The sequence below is a fragment of the Phasianus colchicus genome, chromosome 14 (assembly GCF_987193195.1).
Source record: "Phasianus colchicus chromosome 14, bPhaCol1.hap1.1, whole genome shotgun sequence".
Taxonomy (NCBI): Eukaryota; Metazoa; Chordata; class Aves; order Galliformes; family Phasianidae; genus Phasianus; species Phasianus colchicus.
The window spans coordinates 12,194,012-12,219,659 of NC_143449.1; the positions used below are offsets into that span (position 1 = coordinate 12,194,012).

General features: G+C 36.6%; 1 protein-coding gene and 1 long non-coding RNA gene across 9 annotated transcripts in view; one reads left to right on the forward strand and one right to left on the reverse strand.

Annotated features, from left to right (window-relative positions):
• Nucleotides 1–7,503, forward strand: part of KLHL4 (kelch like family member 4) — a 34,240-nt gene extending 26,737 nt beyond the window's left edge. Inside the window, exons 8-11 of the mRNA XM_031594301.2 lie at nt 1,214–1,376; nt 3,729–3,941; nt 4,812–4,983; nt 5,540–7,503. Of these exons, the coding sequence (XP_031450161.2) occupies nt 1,214–1,376; nt 3,729–3,941; nt 4,812–4,983; nt 5,540–5,599 (608 nt within the window). The 3' untranslated portion in view covers nt 5,600–7,503. The remainder of the gene's footprint in view (nt 1–1,213; nt 1,377–3,728; nt 3,942–4,811; nt 4,984–5,539) is intronic.
• Nucleotides 1–25,648, reverse strand: part of LOC116229669 (uncharacterized) — a 292,007-nt gene that overhangs the window by 204,008 nt on the left and 62,351 nt on the right. For 7 of the 8 annotated variants that reach the window (XR_016471104.1, XR_016471103.1, XR_016471105.1 and 4 more), the window contains exons 2-3: nt 20,413–20,504; nt 16,675–16,817 (exon numbers count right to left, since the gene is read on the reverse strand). This is a non-coding gene — a long non-coding RNA (uncharacterized LOC116229669). Of the gene's footprint in view, nt 1–15,657; nt 16,403–16,674; nt 16,818–20,412; nt 20,505–25,648 lie in introns of those variants that run through there. The other variant, XR_004167056.2, reaches the window with a different exon arrangement.

The following is a 25,648-nucleotide window of genomic DNA, read 5'->3' on the forward strand; positions in this document are numbered from 1 at the left end:
CTCGTGTTGAAGAAAACACTGCTGTTACAAAATTAGTACAACTTCACTAATTTTAATGTTGAAATTACAAGTTTTAGAGTGCACAACCATAGTCCATCATCTATGGCCTTTACTGCCCAGTAATCCTAATATTCATGGTGAACTAATAAAAAATCTAGAGTATACTTCTGCAACAATAAAAAATAAGTTTAACAATGAGACCGTGGGACGGAATATGGCTTCTGAAAAACAAATAATAGTAAGAAGCAAAGGACAAGAAGGCAAAACAGAATGAAGGAAGTCTCTATGTAGGGGCATGATTCTAGCCAACAATTGGATTGAAGTAGTGAAGTCTTGAGTGCACAGAGTTAGGCTTCTGTCTATGTATCAGCCACTTACAGCTCCCATTAGTTTCAATGTGATTTTGTGGAGAGTTAAGCACATTTGAAAAAAAAAAAAATTAGGCCATGTATATTTAGACCTGAAAAGATAGATTTAGAAAACTTTTAAGCAGCCAAATCCCAACATCTTGCTTTACCTAAAAGGGAGCAAAGATCAGTGACAGGAGCAGCTCCCCAAAGGGGAGAGGCACCTCTTGCTGAGGATGGTAAATAACACAGGATGTGTTCACAGAGAGCTTTGAACAGACAGCCAAGTTCACTCTCCTGTGCCTCAAGGACAACACAGACAAGCCAGCTCTTATTTCCACTCACCAGGCACCAGAAGGTTACAGTACAGTACAGGCAATGAGGCCAGCCAGCTGTCATCCATTTTGGCTTCATGCTGGTGGGACTACAGAGCTTCAGCTTACTCAGAAGAAGGGACAGGTAGTTGGTTGCTCTGGACAATTTTTTCACTGTCTGGCTCAATGTTTTTTGGTTTTGTTTTTTTTTGAAAGAATAGCATTGTTTCTCATGTAGGGGTGCAGATTTGATTCAGAACAAGGTCAACAGAACTGGGAGAAAAATTCCAAGAAGAAAACATCAAAACATCAAAACTATCAGCTTTCTTCTGATCTTTAGGGAAAAGATAATGCTTATTCTGAAAGTATACAAAATATTTTGTTTATCTTTGTTTATCTTTGTTTCTTCTTAATGACAAAGCAGCTTTTAGATAGCTTAATACCAGCTGAAATTGCTTATCTGTATACAAGCAATTAAAGTGAGAAGTTAATACATTATAAGTCACTGAAATTATTAGATACAGTAATCTGTCCCTAATTCTATTCTTTAAGGAGTAGCAATGCTGGAAGGACCAATGTATGCTGTTGGTGGCCATGATGGGTGGAGTTACCTGAACACCGTAGAAAGATGGGACCCTCAAGCCCGGCAATGGAATTATGTTGCTAGCATGTCCACCCCCCGAAGCACTGTAGGGGTTGCAGCATTAAATAGCAAGTATGTCAACAGGAAAAAAATCTTTGCTTTTTCATTTACTTCCTTCCGTGGAAATGCAGTTTCTTATATTTTCAACCTTATAGTAATTAATCACCACAAGAATACAAAGAGAAAATGTAATGTGCAAAAATAAGAAAGAAAAGCTTTCCCTCTATATGTATTAAACTATTTTCTAAATTGCAGGCATGTTTTACACGTTTTTCAACTTAAGGCAATTTGAAAATCAGAATTTTACCTGGACTATTGATCAAATACCTTAAAAAAATCCAAATTTATGTTTGCATTTTGAAATCAGTAGATCCAAAGAGCACCATTTGAAATAACTTCCCCCTCTTCAGCAAAGAAATTGGAAAGCCTGGTAGAAAACGTCAGGTTACACTGAGAAGTGTAGCTTGAGCCAATACTCCCCTTTACTGCAATCTGAGATAGACAGCCTCTTAGTGCAGAGTTTGTAGGGGCCCAGAACAGTTGCATGCAGAAATTTGTATTTATCCTGTAACCTTATCAATGGCTTTCCTGCTCACTTCTTAAATTCCAGTAATTTATGAAAGAGAAGCATATAGATAGAAATAAAGATATCAGATATTTGCAAACATACATCTTCTTCATATACAAAAACCAAGCTTTTGCAATAGAACATGACAAGATTTTAAACATTTACTCAAAAATCTGAGAGGAGCAGAACTGTCTGTCCAAGTCCCTGTTTTATCCCAAAGGAAATGCTCTCAACATAAGCTTCACTAGAAATTCCTGTGGGTGCCTTTCACAGAGATGTGCAGGAAACTACTTTGTCAGAGAGGAAATCCAGCCCAATCCCGACTCTGTTCTCAGTCACTGCCGATATACCCTGTCTCCTGCCTGGCTTAAATCACGTCTGTTAGCTCAGTGATGTAATCACTGGCATAGCAGGGGAAGCCAAACTCAAACGTCCATCATTCAGTGTACTGCTGCAGTCCAGCTGAGCAAAATGCTTCTCTTCTTTCTGTTTCCCTAAGGCATGATGTATTTTCTTCTATTCAATCCCACCAGAAAACATACAGTTTCAGTGGGGCAACATTTCTGAACAATAAAAGGTTTACTGAAAACATCGGTCAATAAAGGAATATGTGATTTTTCCTCAGGGAATGAAACAAGATTTTTTAAAGATCTTTAGATGATTCTGGGTTTGCTAGGGAAAAAAAAAAAAAACAATCTGTTCGCAAAGTCAGTGATTTCCTCTCTCTGTGAAAGCTGTGTAAACAAGTAGTCTGTATCTAAGGGTAAGATATGAAAAGAAAACAAATCCCATTCTCAAGATTTTTATGGGCCAAGCAACAAACTGCACAACAGGACTCAAGCCTGTGTTCAACTCACAAACATTAGAAGATAGAACTAAAATTTTTGTATTGCTCTAGAAGTCAAGATTGTTCTTTTGGAAATCATACATCAGAGCAGTCTAAAAGTTATCCCAGTCACTGGAGAAAGACAAGTACATCTTAAGCAAAATTCAACTAACTGGATTTGGGTGACTCGCTCTGGACAAGCTGAGGTGTTCCCTAGGTCTCTAATTAGTTGCACTAAAAAAACCTCTATTTCATAGCAGTACGTGATGGCCAGAGTGGAAAAAGGATCTGAACAGCTGGCACAGTCGACATCCGAACGCATCTATTACACCCACTATGTATACTATCACAGTCTAGCAGCACCAAAGCTAGCTAGAAATACAAAAGAGATTCAGACTTTGTAAAATTGACTGACAAAGAGACACAAAGTGCTTCTTAATGAGGATTTCCACCACTCCCCTGTATATGTTATCATATTTTGTTTCAACAAGAGCTAGACTGAATCTCCAGTAGTTTGCTAAGTGCCTTTAATGCAGAAAAGACGAGGAGACCTTTCAGTAAGGTAAATTCTGTCCTAAAGATTTTTTTAAATACAAACACTGAGGAAAATATACTTAATATACTTACATTGTAAGTTTTTGAAACATAATGATAGCATTGAAGTTTTAATTACATATTCATGGTATAGGAAAATTGCTTAATGTCAAATATCTCATAAGACTGACAAAGAAAATATTCCAACTGTGTTACAAACATATGTAGTACTTCTCATAAATTTCACCTATGGCTTAACATTTAGAGAAGATGATATAGACTTTTAATCTTAATTTTTTTATGTGACTGCTTGAAGCTGCATTATAAAATGAAGAAAATACAGCATGAGAAACCCATTGTGCAGAGAAAGTTCTAGAGCAAAGTGGTCAGAGAGCAAATATTAGGCATACTGGGAATTTTAAAGTGGTCTGAATGAAGTTAATAAAATATTCTTATTAAAAGGACTGAAATTGTTTTCCTGTGGTAATTATCACAGACTATATGCAGTTGGTGGACGAGATGGGAGCTCCTGCTTAAAATCAATGGAATGTTTTGATCCACATACAAACAAGTGGAGCCTATGTGCTTCAATGTCGAAGAGAAGAGGTGGTGTTGGTGTTGCAACATACAATGGGTTTTTATATGCTGTGGGAGGTCATGATGCACCTGCTTCCAACCACTGTTCTCGACTTTCCGACTGTGTAGAAAGGTAAGGACATTTTTCTTTTCTGAACACTTCAGGAAATACAAAAATGCAGCAAGGGAAATCTCTTCAGAATTGGAACATTATCTTTGTATAACATATTATGCTTTGTAGAATAATACTTTTGAGCATAAGAACTGATTTGCAATGATTTTGTGCTAACAAAGCAACTGCCCCGTGAAAATTTCAACGTGTTCTCACATCTATTGGAACTGACTGAGGTTAAGACAACTCAGCAGTACAATGAACTTAACATGGGAATTTGTATTTCTCAGGTGCCAAAATCCAGCTTTGGGCTACATCTCTCATTTACCATAGGAACAAAACTTAAAAAGTTTTAAGTTAAAAAACTTAGGAAAAAAACTTTTCAATTGCCTCTTCCTCCAACAGTTTGGCTCATATTGACCAACATGATAAAAACTACATGAGATACAACCTTTGCTTCAGTTTTTGAGTTATGAGATTAACTTTGTGAGATTTTTGTGGTGAAACGTTTCTGCAAATGTCAATGAGGAGAAATAGAAAACAAAAATCTTTACAAAGGAAGAAAAAAATGCACTGAAATGAACTTTTCTGACTCAATTGCTGCCGTTGTATCATTCCCTCAGGCTTCATCTATGTTCAGAATACACTGATTGTTAATCTGATAGAAATGTATACTTTATCACACAAAGTGAAAAAAAAATAAGGGCTTGAAGATCCCTCTAGTGGCTAAGTAAAGAATTTAATCTTTTTCCTCATAATTCTCTATTCCAGTTCATAACATAAACTAAACTCCAATATAGGGGAAAAGAAGTAAGCATCAGCTTTCAAAATCTGAAATATCAATGTGTTTCTACAATGTATTTTTCTAATTTTGATCATAAAACATTTCAGGTATGACCCTAAAACAGACACTTGGACAACAGTGGCTCCATTGAGTGTACCCCGGGATGCTGTTGGAATTTGCCCTCTGGGGGACAGACTATATGCTGTTGGTGGCTATGATGGCCATACATACCTGGATACTGTGGAGTCTTATGATGCTCAAAATAACGAGTGGACAGAGGTAATTAAAAATAGCAAGACCTAACCTGAATAGGAAAAGCAAAAATGATTACATTGCAAAATGGTTTTGTGAAAAATGATATATGTTAAGATGAAATAATGGTAATTAAGAAGTATTTATTTAACTGGGAGTGCTTCTTTACCAAACATTAGAACTGCAGTGCCCTTGTCAGCAATGCCCTCTACCGGAGGGCACTTGCAACTTTTCACGTTAAACACTATCAACATTGAGACCATAAGAAAGCATTAAAACTGTCAAGATTCTTTTGTAGCTACAAAAGGATATGGTTTTGGATAAAAGGATATGCAAGTTTTTTACAATAACTAAAAGCAACACCACCAACCTACTCCCCAATAGTCCTCAGCAGCTGCAAAACACTTTTTTAAAAAAACCTCAGGCTGTTTTCACAGTTCTAGTTAAATCTATTTTTTGAGTGGTACATTAGTGTGAATAAACAAACTGCTTTCCTTTTAAACTATAAGTAACTTATCTAGTCCTGTCCATAAAAGCCTACTAAAAGTGTTTTGTCCTTTTTCACTTTCCTTTTGTTTTTAAGGAAGTTCCTGTCAATATTGGAAGGGCTGGAGCATGCGTTGTTGTTGTGAAGTTGCCATGATGTCTATACATACTGTGAAACCAATCTGTGAGTGGGGTTTCATGAAAACTGAGTGAGAGAAGAAACACTTCTAGAAGGCAGTACAGTCCATAACGTCGTAACAGTCCTTCATCATAGAGAATAATTATCTTGGGACCATAATGTTATTAGAGCACAAGACTGGAGTCTTCCTGCATTGCAAAATCCAGATAATTTTGAAAAAGTGAATTATTTTGTAATGCCTAATACGTAAAAATCAGATGATATGTTTAAATGGTTCAGGTTTGTTACAGAAATTTATAAAATGCAGTAGTAAGGTGATAAATGGATATATAAGAGTTCATAAACCTTCTTTTTTATGTTAGCGGTAATGCTAATGTTTATAAAAAGAGATTTTGTATTTTAAATAAACAAAAACGAATAAAAGAGAAATACCTTCAAAAGAAAACTGTACAGAAGGAAATAGTGGACCTCAAATGTATTTGGCAACGGAATATTCTCTGCAAATGAAACTTCAATTCTAGATTCAGAAGTTAGATTACTAAATTAACTTTAAAATAATTATGTAATAAATCAAAGAGAAGCACAGAATGTCTTTGCTATTCAATAGTAAGGAGAAAAAATACCCATTTTTAGCAGTATGTTCAACTGAATTGTACAAGACTGAGTAGGGCCAAAATATCTTTGTTTTTGTAAGTACGTGCCAACAGGAAAATCTCATTTGCCAAAACAATACTAATATAATTTCTAATCACTTTCACAGTGCAGCTGTATGTGATATTTTAATTCCAACCAGTGTGTCAGGTTATTGGTGGATTTGTCTTTGCCCACTAACCATCTGTTAGTATTATGTTAAACTTACTTGGCTATTCATGGAATAATCACCATGCACTAAATTAAAAAAATATATATATATCTCATATAATTGCATTCATTGAATATAACTTACAAAATGAAATTTTTATATCATATTGATATGACGATCTTTGATCTCAGCTGAAGATTACCAGCTTTGACATGTACAGTAGAAAATCACATGCACTGTGCAACAATCTATACCACTGATACAAGCATGTTCATGTTTTGAGATGATAAATGAATATTTACATGCATGAGGTTTTCTTTTTGTGTGCCAATTTGTAATGAAGTTTTGATTTTTCTTCAGTAATTTCATTTTTGATAATTTCAAATGCTTTAAGTGTATTTTAGAAGAAGAATGTATGTAAGATATTCTATGTTGTAAAGCACACTATTTGGGCAGTATCTATTTTAGTGTTTGTTATATTGTTGTTTTGTCAGCATTAGAAAATTCAGAACAGACATGAAATCTCCCTGAAGACATAACTATGTGATTAACTTTCCTGATGGAATGTCTTTTCAGAATTCAGCAATATGGTATTTTAACAAATATATAGTATTTATCATATTGAACCCTTCTAAAAAGGAAATCTCGTAAGTGTATTTATAAAAAGACAAAAACATTTTTAACTTTAGATATTAAAATTATGTTTATATGAAGCATGCTACAAAAAAATAAACGTAACTTTCTCTGCTAAGAAAACTTAATGATGTTTTAACAGCCTTGCCTTTTTATTGTACGGCTCAAGAATAGAAAAGAGAAGTATCAAGTTTCACGGTCCAAAAGAATATGATTCTGCTTAATTCTCCTCACTGCACCTGCTCCACAGAAATTATGATTTACCTTCAATTTCACAAGATTTAACTGCTAGAAGTTTGGGGGCTTCTGTTGTTTATTGCTGTTGTTTTGGTTATTTTTCTCCTTTCTTTCTTCAAGTCAAAACTAGCCACCACTACCACAGGCAGCTTGTGAAGTTGTTTGACTACTTGGATTTTGTAACTAATGATTCCACATAGACTTGTGCACAACAGGTGAATGTAGAACAGCCAATTTATGAGAAATGATGACAAGGATTATCATGACCTTAAAATTGGAAGTGGTAGAAAACAAAAATAAACTTTGAACACATATTTGAATTAAGGCAATAAAACTGGACCATGAACTTTCCAGAGAAAGCAGTTCTGCAGCACTTTTGGGACTAAAGTTTGTTTTCTTCCACAATATTTGTACAGCAGTGGAAAGTCATGAGAAAGGAAGCTAGCAGCTAGCAAAAGGAAATTGGAAACCCTAACAGGAAGACAGAAGAAAAACAAACTGGAATGAATTTGGAGACATCTAGACATTATTAGGTGAGAGGGAGCATTAGAGATGAGGTGTCATCCCTGCACATTTCCTCTGCTTCTCCAAACATGAGGAGCTGTGACAGTTTTGTTAACATCTTTGCTTACTAGTTACCCTGACAGCTGCAGGCACATCTTCCCATGAGGAGATTTCATTTTATTGATTAGAATTAATTTCTGGAGGGATTAAACTGAACTTTTGCAATAGCCACCATGGACTTAGTATTTCTAATTGGTCGTATGCTAAGAATAACTGCAGGGAGTATTTGAGCCTCACCTCTTACTTCCCTATCTCATCTTACTGGAGAGACAAAAAGGGGAGAATTTTATTGGAACAGAGAACCTTCACTGTCTCTGTCCCTTAAAAAGATCAAGTACTCCTTTTTTTCACAGTAAAGCTATATTCTTTTTATCTTCAAGTCCTCTGTTAACTTCATCCCTTGTCAAAGGAAGCTGACAACAAAATGCTATGTTGAACCTTTCCCTCTTTTCAGCACAACTCCACAGCATTGTTCACACACAGTCATTAAGCATTATTCACCCTCCTCACAGCCATATCCTCAAGGGCCTCTTTTTCTCCATCACAATCCTACGTAAGCTAGAGGAATGAAAATTTTCTTCTTCTTGTACATTTATAATCATGTTTATGGAGTGTAGAGAGGAGGACTGCACTAAGGTCACAACATCAACATTTGCATGAGCCAGCTGTGTAAGACCAAGAAAGAAAAATACCTAAGCAATAACTGGAGGATAACTCAGAGAATTATTGAGAAATGATCTACTGAGTGTGTCACTTTAAGCACATAAGGTGTTCTTTTTTTTTTTTTTTAATAATAGAAAAGCTATGTGAAAACATGCCCACATTTATTTCAGAAGGTAGTCTAAAAAGAAGGCACTTCCACTTCCCTTCCATTTCTGCAAGGAAATGAATCTGTTGTGGTCAAACTCACTGTCCAAAAAACGTCTCCATATAAAGGAATTGGTAGGAAAATAAAGGTTAGCACCACATTTCTCTTCATCCTGAAAATCACAAAGAGTTGCAGGATGGGATGTGGAAACTAGAATAATTTCTGCCAAGACTGTGTGAGATTGAATAGAAAACCAAGTTATCATCTGTGTAAGGATTTTGGCTTTCAAGGAAGATTTCTTCCATTTTCTTACATTTGCTCTTGGTCAGACCTTCTCTTGGCAGCAATTAGGCAGCATTCCCTGATTTATTGGAGAGGCAGTCTCTCAAACCCATAAAAATGGCCCAGGTTAGGAAATTTCTGGTGCTCAAACTTACTGAAAACTCTTTGGTGAGTGAGGCCAGGGAGTGGGACAGGCTGCACAGGGGACCAGCAATGCTGATGGGCTGGGGGCTGTGTGCAGCTTTTTCAAAGGGCACAGCTCGTACCCACTAAAGAACATGTCCTCAAGCATGTGTCTCAGTGTAAAAGTATTTTCTTTTTTGTTAGACGTAGGTGTAAAAAGCATACAGAAAATTAAACAAGCAAACAAACCAAACAGCTCGGTAGCTAGATGGAATAATAAAGCTCCTCCCTTTGAGAATGAAGCACCCTTCACAACAACTATATGGATGATACATACAAATATTATCAAAACAACATACTAAACATTGCGGTTTTCTCTTCTCTTTTGAAAATTTACCTTTCTTCTGAACTCTACAGTTCCCTATCTGCATTGTTTGCAGTTGTTATGTACTTGAAACTGTCTGGGGTAAACTCCTTTTATGTTTTCTTGTTTTGGTCCCTTCACGTACACTCATAGAACTGCTCCCCTCTGGCCACATCATTTTTAACCTTTAAAGCATCATAAGCATCTCTCTATTCAATTGCAAAACAGATTATTAGAAAAGCATTGCAATACCCTTGCGATGTACTGACAAATATGCAGCCAGGAAAGCGTTTTGCAATGCAGAAAATATGAAGAAAAATATCATAGGGGAAAAAAAAATAATTTCTGCATAAAACACTATCTCTAAACCACATTCTGATTGGTGTTAGATGCCTCAGAACTGCAGAAAATAGAGATCAAATAGCCCACATCCAAAAATGCATCAGACCTATGCCAGCGTTCCGGCAGTCTGTGCAGTAAGGTGGGATCGTCCCACCAAGGTGACACCCACTTCGTTCTGTACATAGGGTTTTCTTGCTGCAAGTTTCCTTACATTTTCCTGACACAATGTGGAAGACACGAGCAGTTACACAGCCCCGCTAACAACCCGAGCCTTCCGTGCCGGCAGCTCGGATACCACAAGGCCCAGGGCGCGCAGAGCGAGCGCTGAGCGCGGAGCTCCGCCCCGTGATCCCGGTTAGGCTTACCGGGCTGCAGTGCAGGGCTTGCTCAGGAGATGGCGCGATGCGATAACTTTTAGCGGGCCACGCCGCCTACCGAGAGACTGAAGCTCCCTTGTGGTGGCGTTTATCCGTTGCATTTAAGTAAACTCTTCCCTATTCCACGCTCCCGAGAGCGTGTTCGCCATCCCCGCACTTCCACCACACGCACACTGTCTGCTGACCTCGTAAGAGCAGTTCTCAAACCAAAGTTACAGCGAAGCGGCTTCCCGAAGGATCCCGCAGCCTCGTGCCCGTCCCGCGGCGTGGCGCATTCAGACAGCGGCTGTGGTTTTGCTCGCTTTGCATTTGTTTGGCTTGCTGAGCACAAATCATGCAAACCGCTTCTTCAGTTGCGAAGGCTCACGAGAGTTCAGAAAGGTTCTGCACGCACAACGTGAAAAAATGCAGTTTATGAATTGTTTTTCAGTTTACAGTCAGCTTCATATGATTGCACCCAAAACAGCTCCAAATACAACAGAAATTTTGAATGAGGAAAATATAATTCTTTATGATTGGGAATGCTAAGTATACCAGCACTCAAAAAATTCCCTTTACTGTGCCATCCTTAAATCGAAAGGATAACTGTTCATTACTGACCAGTCGTCTTATCTCAGCGTTATTCTGAGCTCAGGGATTTCTGACCCTGCTCTATCTAGGCAAGTAAAAATACCATAAACATAATAATATTCTAATAAATACCACTATTATATTGCAAAAGTTTTCTAGTATGCTTCTCCATTTTTAGGAACCCCCCCCCCCCCCCCCACACACACACAAAGGTTCTTGATTTTGGAGGCTTGACTTTCAGAGGTATAAGCAGTAGAGATAAAAGGAGAGACAAATCCAGGTGGATTTGATGCCTCAGCTTCCCAAGCTGCACATCCTCCAACTCAGCCCTTATAGAAAGCAGAGCCAATATACACGAGCAGCTACATCAACAATCTGTCTTTCCCTCCTTCTCATCACCAACCAACCAGAAGCCTTCCAACTTCTTCCAAAATTTGGAAGCATCATTTCTCTAGAGAATGGTTAGGCTATTCTACCCATTATCTGCTCTTCTATTCTCACCAGCTCCCTAAAAACAAACAGCCTGCCTTTAAATCCCCTGGCCCCTACATGCAAACTGCCTGGCTTTCCTACCTTTGAGCTTGCTGTCAAAGATTTAGCTCAATAGTTATGCGATGGGACTTTCACATAACAATGTGCAAGATAAAAGGCCAATTGTCAGTAAAGTTGTCCAAGGGGGAATAGTTTACATTGCAGGCATTCAAATGTATCTTTATCTTTCTTAAAATAAAGATAAAATCAGCATTTTTAAATTTAAAAAACAACAACAACAACAAAAACCCTCCAAAAACAGAACACTGAGTGTGTGTATAGTTTCCAAACAACTGATCATAATTGAAAAACCATATTCTGTCGACGACATTTCTGACAAGAATTGATTATCAAAGACCTCATTAGTTTCTTTCACTCTACACAGTTTGTATTGAACAATAGTAAACAAAAAGTCTTGTGATGATTGTGTCTTTACAACTTCAAGTATTACACTGATACTCAGAAAAATATGTGCTTGTCAGATTCACAGTTGGGAGAAATTGTTCCCCATATAAAGAAAAATGCATTTTAATCACACTTGGTAATCAGATTCTTTTGTGAAAAAGGGGCCTGCAGCTGGTAGATGGAATCAAACACACTTTAAAAATAAAGAGAAATCATTGTGGCGTGATTTTTTCCCAAGAAACATTGTACACACTTCATTAACAATATTCTACAAAAATGAGAAAGATTGGAGAGAATAGGTCAGGAACCAAAACAGACATTGAAGAGTAGGAAAAAGAAAGCAAAAAGAAAACTCAAAGGAATAAATTAGAAAAAACGAGGAACCTCTCAAAATCCATTTCGTCTTTAAAACACAATATGAAATCTAATTTGACGATTTGCTACTCTGAAGTAAAGGACCATGAAGCAGAGCGGAAGCAGTTGAAAAATATTCAAAAATATTCATTATAGACCTTTTTCCTGTTTACTTTCTACCAACTGAGTGAGAACAGAAAGCAGTGTGGCATTTGGAATTTGTTTCCGTCTATATTTGGCATCTTAAATATAAAAATTGTTTGCACATTTATATAGATTCATATTTCAATTATTTGGCATGCAGAAATAAGAAAAGTTAAAAACTGTGGTTATTAAATACTAAGAAGCTGTTACTTGGTTTAGCAACCAAAGATTTAAGGACCTTAACTGATACTCAGCTAACAAACCTCAACAAAACCCCCGAAGTGATAGATTCTCTTTACTTTTAAGCACCAGGCTCATCCTCTGTGAATTTCACTTTACATATACTTTGTCTGCTAGCTGCCTTGTATTTGTTGTCTTTTGTTCGCAGTCAAGTCATTTTTTTCTTCACTAGGTTGTCATCATAAAGTACTTATAATTCTCTTAGGACTGTCAAGTTTGTTCAGCCCTCAAGCAGCAGATATAATGTGAGTTTCACTACACATGTTTGCTTCTTGTCATAAATGCACTGTAGCTAGAGATGAAAGTAAACTTTTGCTGCACTTATTTCAGTGATATCGTTTGGAAACTGATTGAATAATTGCCACCATCTTGAAAGGTTTATAGTCCCATAATTTATTTATATATATATTTTAATCTTCCCAAGAAAACAACCTTGAAATGTCTTCATGTGGTTTGATCGCTTACTTTTTCTCATAGGCAACCCACTTTTTTCTTTCCACACCTAGTACATGTTCGTATCATCTCAAAATGTTTGACAGAATGGCATTAAAGTAAACAGATGGGCAAGTGAAGAATTCATTATGAATTCCACAGTATCTTATATCCAACTTTGACCAATAGAAGATGCTTTAAAGATAAAAAGTTAATCTGGAATGAAATTATTGTCTCTGACTCTAAAAGTGCTATCAGTCAAATGTTTTAGTTGGACACAAGATGTTCTAGAGGAGTCTCAGCCCTAAATGTCATTGGAGGACAGTTGTAGGGGTATAAACAATTGTATAGAGATGTGCTTGGATATTGTTTGGTAATTATAAATAAGCTGCTGACATGAGTGTGTAACTAATTTATTTCTTCTTGGTTTTCAAATGCTAAAGATATAGTAGATACTCATTTTCCATATTTTTTAAAAAGTTAGTTTCTTTGTATTCTGATATTTTGTTTGATTTCAGAAAGTTCCTTCCTTCAGTTTCCATGGGAAGCCAGCCAGCCGTACTAGAAATTAAAAGTGCATTACCTCTTATAACACCAGTTACCCTCATTTTTACCTGTATTAATAGACCAAACCAGTGGGGATAGTCAAATTAAAAAATGGAATAAGAAAAGGCTTTCAGATTTTCAGCTCATGGTAATGTAATTTATATTTACACTGAAGAGTGACTGAGCTATCATGCCACTTTGTATATCAACATATACGCAGGGGAAGAAAGGATTTGAGTACAACAGCACAAGCTCCTTATGCAGTTTCACATCAGATCTTCCAGTACAATGAATCTCCAAATCTTAATTTAAAAGTGAGCACCTAAATTAAGATTAGAAGCATTTGAAATCGTGACTGATTACAGGACAGAAATGTGAAATGCAGTCCCTCACTGTGGAAAACAAACAGGGATCAAACAAGAACAAGCAAGCAAGTTATCTGAGAAGAACCAACCAACACAAATGCATGACATGCCTTTTGACTTCTAAGCCTCAATTAACCAATACTAGAATAATAATCATTCAAACTGAGACAATGAATTCTATGACCTGAACTATTCAATAAAAGCAAGAACTCATCTAATATATGCTGTAAACCTTGTGAATGAATGACCTCACTGGAATGTGTTTACATTTCATCTTGGGAAAATTTTGTATTGCATTAAACATTGTATCTTTAAAACTCCCTACAAACTCCTGGCATTCCATTTCTGTTTAATGGCATGCACAAGACTCTTGTAATTGGGTACAGACAAATGTTTTTTAGTCTCTCATAGGTGAGATCTCAGAAAGTCACACAGTCTAGCCAGCATAAGCACTCCAAGCTATTTTTACAAGGCAAATCAATTTTTAAATATGGTATTGAATTACAATATGGGTAATTTCATTTCAACTTGATAAAAATATCACAAACAGCAGACTGATAGCATAAACGAAGAGGGAGGAACAAACTACATTCTTTTTTGGACAAAAGAGAAACAGGTTTGGATTATTTAGAAAACTGACTTCCTGAAAAAAAATCTGAAACAGAATTTAAAATGAAGGAAACAAAGATCATATTGCTGACAGCACATCCATTACTTCCATGTTTTTAAAAAGTTTAAAGCTTGTTATGTGTCTCAATAGTAACAGATATAACAGCAGGAAATTGTATTACTGAAAAAAAAACCATATGGCCCCTTTTGTAAAAGGGAAATACTGTCTCTGCATGGTAATTTTGCAGTGGATTCCTATTCAGAGGTGGAAAAGCGTGACCATTTACTTAAAACACTGAGGTAGGAAAGACACTTAGTTGGAAAGATAACATATTAAAGCCTTGATATGCTAATCAGGATATTGAAATGCCTAACTTTTGATTTTCAGTGTAAATGAATTAATCAGGACAGATTTCCAGTAACTGGATACCGATATATCAGCTGTCTAAATTCATCTTGTCTCCAAATCTTCGGCACATTTAGTAATGAAATTACTTTTCGTTTATTCGTTAATAGGAAAAGCATTACTATGACACTGAGCTACGATTTTAAGCCTGCTAGATTTTTATTTATTTTTTCCTTATGTACTTATTATGAGTGGGAATTATCCACTGCATTTCAGTAGCCTTTCATTTTGAAAAGAAAAAAAAAATAAAGATGAGTATCAGGAGACATTCAGAACTTCAGGATTTTGCAACCAACTCTAATCCTTCTATGGAAAGTTTTAATTGCCTTAATCACCACTACACTATTACATTGTGCAGTAGAAACAATACAGCCTTTATGGTCTTAAACAGGAGGAAGAGATAAAAGGAGATGTTTTCACGACTTCTAAATAAGGAGAAAACCAACACAATGAATCAAATAGGAAATGAGCCATGTTGGTGTTCTGCGCTATTTACTAACAGCTGAGGTGAGGGCTCTTCACCATTTATCTTCAGTGTTCAGACTGTGTTATAAAATGACAGAAAGCTACTAAGGAAGGCTAAAACCTTTGTTATAAGATGGCCACCAGCTTTAAACTGCTAAATAGAAATGTAACTTTAGATCCAAACAATAAGTTTGTTCCGGCACAACTTTGCACTTTAGACATTAGTAAAAAATCTTCAATCAAACGACTTTATAAATTAATGTACTAGTTGTCTGAAAAAAGCAAATGAATAAATCGTCTTAAACACATTTGCAAGATGGAAAAAAAAAATAAATGAAAAGGTTAGATACTGCTAAAGATTATCTTTAGAGTAACAATTAGGGAGATTCTCACCACTGTTGGTTCTCACCACCACCCAGGCCCAGAGTTTCTGTGTCAGCTCAAAACTGCTGAAGACTTGGTACAAGCCTCTGTAGAGCACAGAGTACATACCATGTGTGAGACTGGCAAACCACTGCTTGGGAAGATTAAATTGTGCTTCAGGATACTGACATAAGCAGTACTGAAAAACTTCTTGTCTTTTTGAATTCTTTGAGTAATTGTGGGGGGGCCTCTAATGCACAGCCTGTAATTACTGATAGTGTAGATCAGCAGGGATAGCTGGATGTGGATGATCAGTCCTCAGATGCTCTTGGGAAAAATTGAGAAAGTTCAAGAAAGGCCACATTGGTCTTTACATTTGTTTTACTACATCTGCAGAGCCTACATGGCCCATAAAGAAGGTGCTTGGGGACTACATTAAGATCTGCTGCAGCCTAATGACATCAGTGAGATGATGTCTGAGAACAAAGACATGCCAGAGAACAGGAGCCAAACCTATTCTCTCTGTGAAAGACACCAGGACACAAGGTAGACAAAGATGGCCCCAGACATACGAAACCTTAACTTGTTAGCTAACAACATCTAGAGGCAGATACAGATTTGTATAAGCAATTAAAGAAATGAAGATGGTATTTGTGTCCTACTCAGGATGTCCAGGAACACGGAGAGGGGAATCACAAATCTGCTGAGAAGGGAATTGACCTCTGGAGGTTGCTGTGCCCCTCACAGAAGGGTTAATCTGGAGCTGGCTGCTGTGCAGATTCTGGATGTCTCCCTGTGGAGAGAGGTTGGGACCACATGGGTGCTCTGGGCTGCTCACTGCAGTGCTTGACCATCCTCACTGAAATACATACCAAAAAACCTGTGTTGCATGTCCGTGCTGCTGAGGATTCAGAACTAATTTCAAAGTTAGGTATATTTGAGAACCTATGACTCAAAGTTTTCCATTAATTATTGGTCTTGAAAGGTTTTTTTGTTTCCTTTGGTGTTTTTTTTTTTTTTTTTTTTTTTTTTTTTTAAACATTCGTGTAACACTTACTGTCTTCTGGGCATATTTGTAAAGCATAGCAGATATTAAGACTGAGAAGTTCTGGCATCTAAATTCGAGCATACCTGGAAGCTTCTCAGGGTAGTGAGGAGCTATGGCTCCTGGTTCAGAGGTGAATACAAAAGACTCTTATCTTACTCCTTCACAGTCTTTGACTGAGCAGAGGAAGCTGCAGAGGATCTGCAGAGAATCTGTGCTTCAGATGAATCTATGTCAAGAGAGAAAATAAATAGTTCTATTTTAAAGAATTTTCACACTCCACTGAATATGCCTTTGATCATGTTCATTATTGAACACATTACAGACTACAAAGAAAGGAGAACTCACGGTTCAGTGATGTCATGCTATGATGCTGCAGATTAGAATACAAGCACCAGAAAGTACTAGTAAGCTGTAACATCACAGTAAAATCAATAGCATCTGACTAACTTTGAGTGGGTGTGCAAAACTGGACAGAAAGCTTAATTGAATGCCTTCACATTTTTCTGTTGTATGATTTCTCCTTTTGTACTAAACAACCACAACAGAGTCACAAAAGCTTTTAAATAAACCTATGTTTTTTCATCATGTATGAAATTCTGGTAGATTTTCAAATTTCTCTTTACAAGTAAAAGCAAGCATTTCTCTGAAATCCCATGAAACAAAGTACACATAGCCTTAATGGGGATTACTGAAGCATCAAGAAATGTGTTATTCATATATTTGTATCAGTTCTTGTTCTTACTCTGTGCCTATTACATAGAAATATAATTGCAGCTTAATAGACTTTTTAGGAATAGTGCAATTTGTACAGTATATAATTTTTAATGTAGACTGATGTTATTTTCTAAAAAAGTAAATTGAACATTTTATAGAGTAAAGATTGTAAGCAAGTGGAAATATAATTCAAAGCTAGAGAAGAGTTATGCTGCTGAGTGGAAAATGAAAAGTACTAATTTGCATTTCTGTAATCATTAATAGGGGTTATGAGGTGTCAATTATGTTCCATGTGTGACCTTTTTGGTTTCTAGGTAATGTACCTCAATTAATTGTCTGTGGCATCATAAAGCACCTTTTCCACTGTACCATGACTATGAAAAGCAATAAAATTCCTCCTTTGCAGCTGAAGTATGAAATGCACAACTGACCTTAGCACTTAGCAGTAGCTCACTGATGCTAATGCAGACCTTCTATTGGCATAAATTACAATGCAGTCAAAATTTGAGTGCTTGGTTAATGCATTCCTAGTTCATGGTAGATTTTTGTAAAGTCACAGAAATGACCATGCTTTGAATTTTCTGTTTCACTCTATCAGTTGAATTGCACATTGAGAATTCTGCCCTAATAAAACTGAATAAGCTGCTTCAAATTCCAGTGTAGAAGTTGATATGAAAGGGAAAACTGTAATTCAGTTGTATTTTTCCTTTCTTAGGAACATGAATCGAGCAAAAAATCTTGACGCTGACAAATATTACAAACACAGATTGATGAATAATATTTGATGGGCATCATGCAGTATTTTCTCTCCAGGAGCACTATGCTGTAAATATGATGTGTAAATGTAATCTGTGAATTGAAGTCTATCCACAGTATATTAATTCAGTAGTTTGCAAACATTTGTATGATCAAATTTTCATATGATTTTCTGCTTTTGTTTGAAGGAAAAACAGAACTATCCAAAACACAACACCGATAACTTTAAACTTACTAAAGCAAGAAGAGTAAGATTTCCAGCTTTTAAAGTTATTCACCTGCAAAATCATATGGGTAAAAGATGACAAAAAACAAGGAAGGTGGAAAATGGAAGAAAATGCTGAAAAGATGAAATAACTGAGTATTGTAACAGTGCAAAAATCCTCCATGATAGGTTTGTGTCAAAAGGCATATTGTCTACTAAAAAGTTGATCTGGTCAAAGAGAGCATCTAAACTCAGTTCTGCTCCCAAAATGTTCAAAGTGTTTTGAAGTGATTAAATTCTAAGTCATGATTTATTAGCATACGCTGGTCATTAAATGGTAAAGTAACTCAGCAATCAATTATTTTTTTTTTCTAATATATTTCTAAATTGTAATTGCATTATCATTTTAAAAAGGGACACGAAAAAAAAATAAAAAGCTTTCCTCCTCCTGCTCCCAAAGCATATTGTACAGAAATGAAAATTTAATCACAAACAGAAAATAGACCAGATTCAACAGAATGTATTATCTTTCTCAGATTTCTAAAGCTTCAAACAAATGTTATATGTAAATTCATTTTCCAACCTGACAAATCCCAAGGCCTGAGAAATTCTCTAGGGCTTCAAGCAAATATCTTCTGACATTAACAAAAACTATGTGAATCAATGGTGAGATATATACTGAAGTTTATATTTATCTCAAAGATTGCTTTTCAAAGCCAACCTGTCAGTAGCAGTTTTATTTTGTTTTCATTAATTATTGACCCAGTTGTCTTTACACAAAGGCAAACATGGCAGAGGATTAATCTCAAGTTCAGAGTCACAAGACTATTCAACAATTTTGTGAAGCATGTACTGACATAAATGTGAAGTTGATATTGCTGGCACTTTTAAAGAGATAAAATTGTATTAAGTGAGTCGAAGTACAAACCACATTTTATAAAAGCTTCAAGTAGTTCTATAAGTACTACCATGCTCAAACACATCATTAATGCAGACAGTACGTATCCAAAGATAGATTCCACAAAAATACTTTGACACTTTGGTCATCAGAAATAACACTACTGATTCAAAAACAGTTAGAAGTGGAAATAATTCCAGTACAAAAATTGCAGAAATGTCCATTTTTTTTTTTAACTAATGAAATGTATTTAGCTGCTTTAAAAATTTTTGAGTCCTTAGCCTATCCTGTCTGTGAGAAAAATAGAAAGTACTCATTTCATATACAATTTTACAGCTGTGAAAAGAATGCTGACATATGAAAGCCAGACTTTTGTCTTCCCTTCCTACAGAACAATATTAATAGCTATACTGTTAATAGAGAATTAAATTTAGGAATATGCCTTAAGCACTCTCAGAACTAATATTAGTAGCTATCATATTAGTAGCTATACCAGAGAGAGTTTGAAGATTTTTTGCCTGCTAAAGCAGTATTTAGCAGACACACAAAATGTACCTGATACCACCAAAAACTATCTGGCATTGCAGTACAATACATGTATTTTGCCTTCCTACTTCATTACCACAGCACTGTGTAAGCCATATTAGTCATGAGTATTCTGTTGTGAAGTAAATCTCTCTCTATTAAACAAAAATAAAATTAAGTCTCTTTGTTGAGTTACTTCACCAAACAGAAAAATTCCACATATCCTGTGATAAATAGTATGGAAGAAACTAAATAATGTCAATTTTCATGGTAACAAAACAAACCAAACAAATATCCTTGCAATATTAGAGAAAATGACATGGTGGCTCCAGTGGGCCCAGTACAAACAAAGCTGCTCACTTTGAACAGCTCCAGCAACTTTCAGAGTAACTTTTCCTTCCACAATACCACATGTGACATTGGAGAATGTCCATTTCAAGAGGAAATCAGTACAGGTAGAGTAAATGATGTGTAAAATTGAGTAGAAAGATCTTCACTTTTTCTCCATATTTATTGTTGCCAACTATTCTCAGAATGGCAGAGGATTGACAGAGCATTCAGTAGAAATTTCCATCCATCTGTAGCTTGTTTTCATTAAAAAGTATAATTTTATGTCAAGTGAATTTATGTTCTGTTCTGACATGCATTATACTATAAGTCTTTGATATAATAAAACGGTTTCTGATCACTGGAGTTTGAGAGAGATTCATTCATTTTGCTTACCTTATTCACAATATGCCCTTCATTTCATTCTTGAAGCTTTACTGGGGAGGAAGAGTAGTTCTGCTAGTAAGACGATCATAAATCTTGAGCTCCTGGTGATTAGATAAAAAAGTTTATATTAATATTGAAAATCAAACTCTTAATTACTTCTAATTCCGACAGTCCTGAATGTTTCATTAGATTATAACATCTAAAGTGAAGCTGCATATAAATAAATTATGTTTTTATGGTATTGACACTTCATTGACACATATATGCATATGTATACATCTAGATGATACTTGCAGAAAGAAAAAGAAATGTCTTGAATAACAATTGTCAATTTTTCAAAAGTCTCTCTAAACATATGGAAGATTTTACATTCCAGTAAAAATGGACCTGAAGATGTAATAATTCAGGATATAATTTTTTTTGTTTTTTCTTTCAGAATTTGGAAAGGACAAATATTTTTTTTTTTCCAGAGAAAAGCCATCCATTATGGAGAAAACAAAAAAACTAATCTCAGAAATCATGGAGAGCTGACAGACAATTCTCATAGGGATGAGAATACTGAGTTTAAGGAAATTGTAAGAGAGAGATCTTAGCTTCATAGTAATCATTAGTTTTGAAAGAGAGATTTTAAAAAAATGTTTAGCTAAGTTGTTTTAGTGAAAGTGCAGTGATAAAATATGACCTGTGCCACAATAATGCTCATACCAACAAGAAATCAAGAGGGAAAAAAAATAATAAAATTTGATGACCTAGAGAGGTCACCTAATTACTTCGTTTCCCTAAAGCACATTACCTGGGCTCACTATTAGTATATTTTTAGAAGTCTACAGCATTGAAGTCAATCTCCCCAGGAAAGCTTATTCCCAGAGTTATTCAATGAGGAAGTTCTCTGCAATGTCCAAGTGCTCAGTGTTAAAATTCAAAGCGAAATTAGCTATCCGGATTTCTGAAGTCCCTTTCAGTTTTCTCCCTTTTAATTACCAAAATTACTTCAAATTTATATTGTAGATCATATTTTTGAGGCTTTTAATCATTCCTGATTTCCTTTGGATTCTCTCCAAATTTATGATGTCTTTCTTGGAAATGAATGATAGGTAAGGCCATATAATCTGTGTCAGATATGCTAAATCTTGCCCGTCTGCTGTAAGTCCAGTTATGAAATACAATTTCCCTCCCCTAGAGGAATTACTGACTTACAAAGAGGAGGAATTACGACTTATTTTGTTTGTGAAACAAAATAATCTTTAGATCATTTTCTGGAAAAATATCATTATTTAGCCAATTGTTCTCTATCTGTCTTTCAGTGATTACAGCTTCTGCTGAAGGGCACTGCTGCAAATTTTGCATATTTAGCAAACAGGAATAACCTAACCTGGTCCAGTTCAGTCCATGCCAGTGTATTTAGGCTACTGGGAAAACCGATTTCTGGGGAAAAGCAGGACATATGTATGAGATATTGCTTTTCATATTGTTTTTTTTCAATCGTGTACATCACCAATGAAAAATCACAACCAGAAGCGGGAACAAAACAGACATTGCGACTGTAACACCTGCTATTTTGATAAAAGCTGAGTATGCTAAGCAGCCCTGAACTGGACACAGTAATCAAAGACCTTAGAAGATAGGGCAAGGACATGACTCCTTCTTGAGAAGATAGGGAGGAAAGAGGGAGGTAGCTTTTGTAGGTGGAAAGTAATAGAGAGTGGAGCATTTCAGGTCAGGGCAGCTTAAAAGAAGGATCATAGCTTTTGATCCAGGCACCTCTTTGCTTTTCCCTGGAAGAGGGAAGCACAGCTACTTTGAACACCAGAAATCTGAGAGGAGATCTAAGTTTAACCTACAGGAAGGTGAGTGAGGTACACCAAGATGTGAAAGCAGCCACAGAGAGTCTAAGTCCAGCCTGTTAATGCATTTTATCTTCTGTAATATTGTTGCATTATTGCAAGTGCCTGTTTTGAATAAATCCACACTTCAGTCTTAAACCCTGTCGAGTGACAACAATGAGCATAATCATTCTAACAGGCAACAAAGCACTCCGTTGTTACAGGGGGCATCCTGAACACCTGGAAGAGAACTTCCTAACAGATTTCAGGTTTCTGTTTTTAAAACCCAGGTACCGGGTAGAATGAGGCATGCCTGCAGGAGATTTGCAAAGGCCATTTGGGCAACATATATCAAAGGGATCCAAAGAGGACTGTGCAACTTCAGCAGACACCCTGTCACCTTCTGGCATGTTGTGAGGAAGCTGGGGAGCACGCCTTCACTCTGAGCATCCCAACAGAGGGACAACGCATGACAACAACTGAACAAATAACAGTTCTGCTCCAATAAGCAATCTGCTACTATGTGCTGTGAGACTTTGAGGATGTTGTGCTTTTATTCTGCCTACAGTTTCCCCAGGAGCAAAAATTCAGTATGAAAGACAAAACAAATCTTAAAGAAATGTTTCTTTGTAGCACAGTTTTGATCACATCATTTCTGTATTTAGAAATTCATCTGCAGCTTGCCCAACTTGATTGGTAAATAAATCACTTCATGTTGGTAATAGCCAATGAAAGAAAACAAGACCAAAAGGCCAGCTGCAGATAGCAAAGTACAAGTTTGTGAATTCTACTCCAAGAATTATCCTGTATTTTAATCCCACAACATCAGATATTGATCCACATATAAAACTGTCTTCTGACCTCTAACATTTTTAGTTCACAGCCCATGCTATGTTCTGAGGAGGCAAAGGAAAACAGAAAAGAAGGTTTTTGCAAATAAACTCTGCCTGTGCTGAGGAGTGGACACTTAGTGAGTTTCTGCTTCTTTTACTTTCCCACAGCTAAGCACAATAAGGCAACTCTTCTGCACAGCATGTAAATAAAGGCTTCTTTTAGGTCTGTATCATTTTCCTGCAGGATGCCATGACTGTGTTCTCTGAGGGCTTGGGATCAACTACTGATATTTCAGGAAAGCCGAATATATTTACTTGAGGTTCCAGTGGGATTAAGGCCAAGATGACAGCAAACAAAGGTATTATGGAAAAAGAGCCAGCATAACTGGTCACTGGGCAGGCCCACAGGCAAGACAATGTTTGAAAAGCAGTGATATGCTTTTAAAGCTACCATAGCTCTTATTGTTTTACAGTGCAATGTCAGTCTATACGCTGCCATCCCAAGTGATCCAACTAATCACTGATAAAGAATTTCATTCTTTGTATTTGATCCTTTTAAACTGAAGGGTTTTGCAGACTGATCCCTACTTAGTCAACTACATAATTAAAACTTTAATTTAATAAATGCTACTAATTTAACTGAAAATTACTAGTGAAAGATTATCTTATTATTGCATGTAACTGTCACTTACATGCAAATCAGCCACCCATCCGGACCAACTTTACATTGCATTTTCTTGTCAAGGCTCATTAATACTATTACACAGAACTCTGTGATAACTCTGTTTTATTGAAGCCATAATGAATGCTTAAATTCATAGCAAAAAGAAAATTATTTCATTATTTTCAAGTCACAAACCAGGTTTTTTTTTTTTTTTCCATTTTTTTTTTTTCCAAAAAGCACTGTACATGCAGCTGGCAGCCTTGTGCCTCTGAAAACACCATATCAGAATCCACACCACTAGATCAATGAACTGTTGGACAGAAGCACTCAAAATCACCTCCCTTCCCATTATCATGCTTTCTGGTCTTCCAGGCACAAATTACCCATCAACCTCCTTGACCTAGTTCTAGAAACACTGCCGTAAAGAGCACCTGTCAGAGTGATGCATGTGCAAGCCTGGTGCAATGACAAATAGGAAGCAATAGCAGTTATCACAAGGAATAACAATTCAGCTACAAATCGGGCTGAGCATCAGACTGGTTTGATTTCCCACTGCAAAATCTAAAAATTGCTACTGGATAGGACATTATCATGCCAAATCTTCATGATTCACCATAGGACAAATTACTAGCGAGGTGTGCGACTGCAGGAATATCCTCCAGCCTTCTAAATGCCTGACACCAGATTACTTTCTTCCCCAGTAAAGCCTGCAAAAGACAGCATGGAGGAAATTAAAAAAAAGCCCTCGTATCAGATCAACTTCTAGGGCAGAAATTCACAGCCTGACATCCTAAGGGTAACTCAGCAACTGCAGTCCTTACTATTTTCTGTTAAAAAATAGTGCTTAATTAAAAGAATACGCACTTCCAAATTGTAATTAGTCATATGTGAAATCTCCAGAGATGTAATGTTTGGCTTAGATTTTATGCTTATCTACTGTTTCTAGGCTAGGGGGACAAAACAGAAGATTTTCCTACTCGACATTTAGTTTGGCTCTAGTAAAACTATGCAAGGAAAAAGGATAGACAGGAAATTAATTGCCTGTGTCCATTACCATGGAGCCCTGAAGTTATCACTATAGAAACTATTATGGGAAGCCTGCCACAGCGATAACAGGCTCGTGCACCACCGTCACTGCGCAAATTGCCAGGGCACAGGCCAAGGGATGGAGCCAAGAGGCGAACGAGCTGCTCACGCATAGTTGTGAATGGACTCTCACATGCTCATTTGTGGGTTTAGCAAAATGGAAATGAAAGTATTTAATAAAGGCTTCCATTTCCTTTAATGAATTACTGACTTAAGTTCAAGGGGGTCTTCAGAAGTCAAAGTGGCTCTGTCTGTGGTGACAATTTAATCCCCTCTTGAACTCAAATGAGTGCCATAAAGTGGCTTGCCTCCTCCCATGTGAATGGCTTGTTTCAAACTCAAGCCTAGTGCTTATACTCTGAGATGGTGGGAATACCAGCCCTGCAAGGGCTGCACATAGAGAGAAATAGTAGCCGAAACTGGTACCTGGGGAAAGGACATCCTCAGAGCAGGCTGACTCAGTGAAGAGGTACCACAGGGAAACTTTTGCAATGAAATTCATGCAGCAGTTACTGCTCTACACTGGCCCACATTCTAAAGTGACAAACTGCTTTGCTGGCAGAGATTTTCCAGAACACTGATTATTGGTTTCATTCCACTTTTCCTTTTGGAAAGGGAGGTCTGTCTCTGGAAGGAGGAGGAAAGGGAAAGGCAGTAACTGCAGCCAGAGCTGGGAGCCTCTCTTGGTAACCAGCCAAAGGATGAAGAGGCATCACATTGCAGGCACTCGTATTTTCTTTGTGGGGGAGAGTGCATATGTAAGCTCACAAGAAATACATCCGTACATCAGCAGAATTCCCCAATTCCCTCCCAAGTCATGCAGAACTCAGTATTCTATC